The following is a 7,889-nucleotide window of genomic DNA, read 5'->3' on the forward strand; positions in this document are numbered from 1 at the left end:
ATGATATGGTTTTGTTGTAAGATTCCATGTTGAATTTTGTTTGAATATGGATTGTTATAATTTAACAGATTGAACTGTAAATTATGTTGGCATAATGTTTAAAAATCTTGTTCCTTGTGCCCCTTTTTAAATTAGCCCACCAAAGGTCTCTGCATGTCCCTGAAGGCAGATGTCACTGATATTCATCTTTGTGGAAGGTGTTTCAGGAATGTTTTCAGGAAACTATATTCAAGCATCATTGTCGGGAAACAGAATATCCAGTTGAGCAACATTTTTTAAACCATGACTTGAGCCGTGAGCATTGCCATTTTAACTGAATGCAACTAAATGCTCTTGAGGTATATACCATAGACTGTATATACTGTATACGGCGGCTTCAATTCCATAGAACACTGCTGAATGCAACCACAGTGTCCAGTTCTATATATATACAGTCTATGGTATATACTGTATAGGAAGATATCAGGCAATCTATGTCACATAAAACCACAGGATATTCAGTGACTCCACCCCCAGTTAAAGATATCTGATAAAAAGTGGAAGTTCGTTTGGTAGGTGAGTGGAAGCTTGTTGACGAGTTTCTCACAAGGTAAGCCTGTACATTTTGGTCATACTGTATAATGATCTGTTAATGATCTATTATCTATTTACAACCAAAGTATTCAGGTTAATTGCAAGAAACTATTCAAATGACTTACCAGTGATATATTGACATACTGTATATTTGTCTCTTATCATCAACTGACACATCAACACATTGCTTAAGCCAAATTGTGTTATTCTTGCTGTATATATCTTACCAAAATGTAGTTTATCATCAAAATGAAATAAATGGATGTTGTGCTAATTGTTAATTAACTGTGTTAATAAGTCAGCGGTGTTAGTTTAAGCACATTATTATGACGCCGTGCAGCGAAGCAAAGTCAGATTTTTTTTTTTTTTTTTTTTTTATGGCCAAATTTCCATCAAGGATTCCCGGGACACTGAAAGACCGGGGTACACGAAACTTGGTGGGCATGTAACCCCACATGGATAGCATGGAACCATCGTTTTTCGTTTTGATCTGTAGCCCCCCCGCTGGACTGGACCCCCCGAAAGGAGGGTAGGGCAGACACAGTTTTCTGTAAATATCTCGAGAACCGTAGGGTTTAGGAGGACCACCTTTTTTTGTATGTTGATCTCAAGGGGCCATGTCAACCCATTCCATAACCACTCGTTTCATGTATAGCGCCACCTAGTTAAACACAAAAAAGTAAAAAAGAGGTGTTGTAATCGCAGGTATCTGTGACCTAACATAGTCAAAACTGCACGAAATTGGAAGTGTAGGATCATTATGACACCCTCTGAATGCATGCCAAGTTTCGTGGAATTGACCTGTCGCTAAGCGCCACCCTTAGAACGCTGATGAGCCAATAACAGTCCAGCTTCAACGGGACTCGGACATCAACTCGGACAACTCCATTGGAAACAACAGGAGACAACAGGGAGGAGGCATAAAATGACAAATTAATGGTTATTTATGGAGTTTATTAACTCATAAAACCCCGACGGATAACCATGGTCAAACGTTTTGCATGGGGGACGTGTAATACTGATAGCCGGGTACCCCGATAGGCTAGAAAACGGGGTATATTTTCATCAACAGTAGCCTACAGGACGTCTCTCTCGCGTTTGCAACAGCTCGACGTAATGTAGGCTACTAAGCCAACAACGTGGGCACAGGTTCCCTGTTAAATCCCAAGATGAAAATGCTCATTAACCAACTACTATATTCTTACTACATCAAATATTAACGTAACCTAACATATCTTAGTATCAATCTTCCACTAGCTAGCTAGCTAGCATTAACGTCAGTGGTTTTTGCACAGTGATTTGCACGGCTACTCGCCACAACTGTTTGTCACCGTATGTATTCCAAAGTTTTGAATACACCCCTCCATAGCATTATTAAGTCCCTTTTGATAGCTCCTGGAGGGACTCAAAGCCTGCTTTCATATACTGTCAGCTGCCATTGTCCACAATGTATTTCTAATCAAGTCTGGTTTGTTTGTCCGAGTTTTCACACGGTCACAATGGGGGGCGGAGCTTAGCGACAGGTCAATTCTGTTCATGGGGGGCCACACAATAAATTAATTTATGTTAGTATACACCAACTGGCCTGTAGGTGTAGCTGACAGTTTTCTGTGAATATCTCGAGAACCGTAGGGCCTAGGAGGACCACCTTTTTTTGTATGTTGGTCTTAAGGGGCCATGTCAACCCAGGGGCCACCTAGATAAAAAAAGCAAAAAATTAGGTGTTTTTATCACAATATCTCTAGCTGACATGGTCAAAACTGCACGAAATTGAAAGTGTAGGATCATTATGACACCCTCCGAATGCATGTCAAGTTTCATGAACTTTCGTTCATGGGGGGCCATACAATACAATAATTTATGTGTACATTTAGTGACCGTACAGGGGTATTCAATTAATCTTCAGCGAGGTCCAGTTACGGAAAATTTCCTCATGCAAAGGTCCGGAGCATCATAATGTTTAACGTGCGCGTTTAGGCTATGTATACAGTATGTATGTGTGTATAATATTAGGATGGAGCCTAGTTGTAGATAGATAGATAGATACTTTATTGATCCCCAAGGGAAAATTCAAGAAATAGAAGATTGTAGGCCTTTCATTTCATTTACTGTTGACATGGTCCATGGAGGCTCAGATGGGTGTCCCGGGACCTGATGAACACAACTATTTATTTTTTTCCAGTCCAGCTGGTATAATCAGTTAAGAGCAAGCAAATATCACCTTTAAGTAAAGTATCCTTTCTAACATTTTGTTGTATTAGTTCCACAGTATAAAATAGCATTTAAGCTAAAACATGTCTGATGATAATTCTTCATATGTTTTCAGAGCCACCATGTCAGGTGGGTTAAGTGTGGAAGAGTCTGAAATTGAGATTCTTGACATCTATGGAGATGGAGGCGCTAAAGGGTTAAGTGATGATAAGGAAACTAAAAAATGTGTTAAAGAATTCAAAAAGTCTTCATCAGATGCTGCAGTAAAGAAGATTAAAGAAAACTTTGAGACTCTGGATCATGTGACACTCAACATAGGTGTCACTGGAAATACAGGAGCAGGAAAGTCCACCTTCGTGAACGCCATACGGGGTCTGAGTAACGATGATGAGGGAGCAGCTGACACGGGAGTGACAGAGACCACAATGAAGCCGACACAATACCCGCATCCCACAATGCCAAATGTCACCATTTGGGATCTGCCAGGTATTGGTACTCCCAAATTTAAAGCAAAGACGTATCTGTCTGATGTCCATTTTGAACGCTATGACTTCTTCATCATCGTCACTTCAGAGAGATTCAAAGAGAATGACATTAGCTTGGCCAAAGCGATCAAGAAGAAGGGACGACTGTTTTATTTCATTCGCTCAAAGATCGACAACGACATCAATGCAGAAAAAAACAGAAGAGACTACAACAAGGAAAGGATGTTATCTAAGATCAGAGAGGACTGTAAAAAGAACTTGAATAGTGTTGGAAACCCAAAGGTTTTTCTGATATCCTCCTTTAATTTCAACGATTATGATTTCAACAACTTGATTGACACCCTGGAGAGAGAACTCCCAGAAACAAAGAAACATGCTCTTGTCCTTTCTCTACCAGTCTACTCCTTAGAGGTATTGCAGAGGAAGAAGAGGCACCTACAGAAGATGATCTGGCTCACAGCCTTTGGCTCTGGTGCAATAGCTGTGGTTCCTGTCCCAGGTCTTACACTGGCATGTGATTATGGAATGATCTTGTCATTTCTAGAAAGTGTTTTCAGATCTTTTGGGCTTGAGGATAGCTCTTTGCAGAGGCTTGCAACAAGAGTGCAACTGAACACGATGGACTTAAAAGCTGAAATTAAATCAAGGTTTAATGATGGAGTCACACATGCTGCGGTGAGGTCTTTGCTCGCAACGCCTTCAATGGCCACTATCATGACTCTCAAAGGGCTCATGAGCGGCGCAGTCCCCCTCGGACAGCTACCAGCTGGAGCCATGTCTGTGCCCATCATGCACTATCTGCTCAACAAAGGCCTCAATGAAATGGAAAATGACGGCAAATCTGTGCTGGAAAAAGCACAACTGCACTAAGTGGAGATTCCATAACTGAGATAGAGATGTCTGAGCACAAATCCAGGGGGATCCCATGGGTATGTAATTGAGGTTACATTGTAATAAATGCATCCAAGCAAAGGGCACTGGAAGAATTTTTGTTGTGGACTGGAATAGGTTTGACATTATCTCTGAAGATCAAATTTTTTACAAGTGAATGTGTGGTCATAAACACTCAAATACTGCATTTGCATCAGTTTCTTCTGGGACACAAGGATATATACTACAGTAGGTACAATAAAGATGAATAACAATGTCTGTTTTCTCCTCACACTTAACATGGTAGGATCAATCATACTAAATATTGTGCATTTCTGTTAGACTCATTATATGCATTTTGTTACATCCAAAGTCATATTTGTTTGTTTGTTTATTACCTTAATTGTTACACTTTACATTCATGGATGTATTGTCCATTTGATTTGTCTAACCAACTTTTATGTTTATGTTTTTTTGGCTAGTTAGGGAGTGAGGTTAGTTCATATTGTTAATTTTATCTTTTGTTTTGAGGTAAGTTAATTCCACTCTGAATAACTAGATATGGTTGCTTTATTATTTTGGTCTTTCCCCCTGCTAAAGTTCATGTTAATGCTTCCTGTGCGTTTGTAAATAAATCCAAACATTATTTGATAAATCTCTTGTTGTGCTTTAAAGTGCTGGGACAGGAGAAGGGAATTTCTAAATGTTTTGGTTATATCGCCCCAGCCCCCAACCCCTAGCGCTAAAAGTGCAACAATATTACGCAGGGATGGAGAGAGAGAAAGCGAGAGGGGATATGTGTGTTAGAACTGAGATGCGTGTGGAAAAAGTAGACGTGCTGTTGAGACTGGAGCTAGTCATATTCAAAATAATGCAAAAATAAATCCGCAGATAAAACCAAAATCCTCGTTCATTTGCTAACCACTTTAAGATAGAGTGTTAGGGAGTTAGCCCCGAAGTTACGGATAACTTCGGCCCTGGAGTGGTAACAAGCTCCCTGTTCTCCGACTAGGTCAGAAGAAAAAAACAGTAAAGGTTAACGCTATCAAACAAACCCAGAAACTACTTGGCCTACTTCTACTAACTACGATATGAAATATAGCCTACCTGCGAGCCGATTAGCTAATTTGTCATCGAATGACAGGGGTTAGTGCAGAAGTGAAGTAGACTGCGCCACGTAACCTCCTCTCCATTTAGGTGATGGGCTTACCTAATGTTCCTGATTGATTAGCTACGGAATAATACAGATTTTACAAGTTTTATTTGCTACTTGCTAGATTGACAAACGTATAATATAGGCCTACATTTAATAAGTGTTCAATCTATGGGATTGGGATTGGAGCAGCCAAGCTCGTCCAGGGCGGGCACAGATGATTTCCAGGACGAGCCTGCCCCCCCCATGCCGCCGGGACTGTCATCACAATGTCTAGTGACATTAGTTGGTTGTACACCTTACGTTAAAGGAGAATTCCGGTGTGATATTGACCTAAAGTGTATTGAAACATGATACCGAGTGTGAACGTATGTCTCATAGCCCCTTGAATTTAGTCACGATAAGTCGAGCAACGAGTAAGAATAAACAGGTATGATAAGGGATCAGATTCCAAAAATAATTCAGTGGAAATGCATGGATTCCAGTTTTCAACTGGATTATTTTTAGTTTTCAACTGGAATCCATGCATTTCCACTGAATTATTTACTAGTCACTTATCGTGACTAAATTCAAGATGGCTGCAAACGCTAAACTTCGTGAAGATACTGTCTGTATAAATCGTCTTGTAAGTAAACTACCAGTGCTTTTTCAAAGTTCTCAATGTCTCGTTTTAAATGTCAGGGCCCTCGGAAGTCTACCAATGAAGTGTGGAGATACATTGAGCCTCGTAAATGGGTGTAAAACAGTGATTTATTTGCATGGCTAGCCTGATGCCGAAGCACCACTATTGAAAAAGCTGTTGGTAGCATCGGCTAACTAAATTCAGATTTTGGAGTGCAGGGGACAAGCCGAGATGGGCTATGAGACATACGTTCACACTCGGTATCATGTTTCAATACACTTTAGGTCAATATCACACCGGAATTCTCCTTTAAAAAAAAAGTTAACATTTCATTACTAATAATATCCATGTTAGTACAAGATGTGTTTTGAGAACATTGTTTCACTGTCAGAAATGGCTTATGTAGAAAATATCCAGTTGAGCAATATTTAAAAACATTTTTTCTGAAAAATATGCTCTGTTCGCCATTCAGTGTTATTTCTAAGACTAATTTCTAATACTTAGTTGTACAATGCTTTATCATGTCACAGTCTGTAATCCAATGAGCTGTACAGAGGTATAATATGTTTCAATAAACGAGTACCTTGCCAACTGCCCTGTGAATTATAAAAGGATATAGGACACACAAAGATGTACAGAATGACCTCACACTTCATCCCATGTGCTTTGGCATAAGGAACAGATAATAAGGGCTTCATGGCTAAGAGATTACTGTACTCTGGCCAAGCTTCAACAACTGTGTTCACATAAGATCGATATTACCCCAACCACTCCCCTCCGGGAGGTATTACAGGGCTCTCCGCACCAAGACCAGCAGGTTCAGAGGAAGCTTCTTCCCTGCGGCCGTCACCCCTACTGAACTCCAACTCTGCACCTTGGAAACAACCAACCAATTTTTACTACTCTTACAATGTTAGTGTTAATAAACTGCACATATCCATATTTATTCTGCTCTTATAATGTTACTGTTATTACACTGCACTAGCCTGACGAGCCAGACCCACATCAAGATGTAGGGTCCGGGGACTCACCATTCGCAGTGCTCAGTCCGAGGGGCGGGATAAACGGTTGTCTTTCAAATTCCCTCTGCACGCAATAGGAAAGCGCTACAACCCATGCTTTTCCCACCAGTGGAGCTAGTTGGCTAGTTGTTCAAACTTTGCCAACTTAAACAAAGCTTAATTCGTGTCACACTGTTTGCCAGCAGCAGCATCCATCTTCTTTGTTTTCAAGTAGCAGGGAATTCACGCCGAACCATCGCAACTCTGGCATCATTAGGCCTAAGCCCGCCTACCGACTCTATACACGATGTGATTGGCCTGGTCGAAGTTTCATTTTTCCAGCTTGCAAGCCAATGGAGAGTTGCTAGACTACCGCTGCCACTAGGGTGCGTCTAGATTTCTAGGCTAACACTGCACATATCCTTACTGTAAACCATGCCTCTTAACTGTATACTACTGTCTCTACCCTGCACTATACTGTATGTCATACTGTTCATAATGCACTACCTGTCTATACTGTTCACATTGCACTTTTCTGCTTTTTTGCACTTCTGGTTAACTGCATTTAGTTGTCTCTGTACAGTACTTGTACTCTGCACAATGACAATAAAGTTGAATTGAATCGAATCTAATCTAATCTATTTGCAGACAACATCCATATAGAAAAAAAATTGGATGACTGATAGCTGAGTGTGACTTCCTTCTGCAGGAACATAGGATAGGCGAATATCTTGCCCCTGTCGGATTGTACTACAGCATTGCAGTAATACAACATTTAATTAATGTTAGCCTGATTCATTACAGTAGACTACTCATAATACAATAGACGCCATAGCTGCATTAATCTTTTATTTAGGCTATCCCAATCTGTGAATTAGTGAAACACACTCAGCACACAGTGAACACACAGTGAGGTGAAGCACACACTAATCCTGACGCAGTGAGCTGCTTGCTACAGTGGCACTCGGAGAGCA

The 7,889-nt window shown here is 40.5% G+C and overlaps 1 protein-coding gene across 1 annotated transcript; it reads left to right on the plus strand.

Annotated features, from left to right (window-relative positions):
* The first annotated feature begins 504 nt into the window (after positions 1–504).
* Positions 505–4,949, plus strand: LOC125306153 (interferon-inducible GTPase 5-like). Its single transcript, XM_048261344.1, has 2 exons — positions 505–589; positions 2,900–4,949. The coding sequence occupies exon 2, from the start codon at positions 2,907–2,909 to the stop codon at positions 4,137–4,139; it is 1,233 nt and encodes a 410-aa protein (XP_048117301.1). The 5' UTR covers positions 505–589; positions 2,900–2,906; the 3' UTR covers positions 4,140–4,949.
* Positions 4,950–7,889: the final 2,940 nt, after the last annotated feature.

Source organism: Alosa alosa, chromosome 13, assembly GCF_017589495.1.
Source record: "Alosa alosa isolate M-15738 ecotype Scorff River chromosome 13, AALO_Geno_1.1, whole genome shotgun sequence".
Taxonomy (NCBI): domain Eukaryota; kingdom Metazoa; phylum Chordata; class Actinopteri; order Clupeiformes; family Clupeidae; genus Alosa; species Alosa alosa.

Coding starts and splice junctions, on each gene's coding strand:
- LOC125306153 (XM_048261344.1), top strand. CDS start 2,907: ATGTCAGGTGGGTTAAGTGTGGAAGAGTCTGAAATTGAGATTCTTGAC.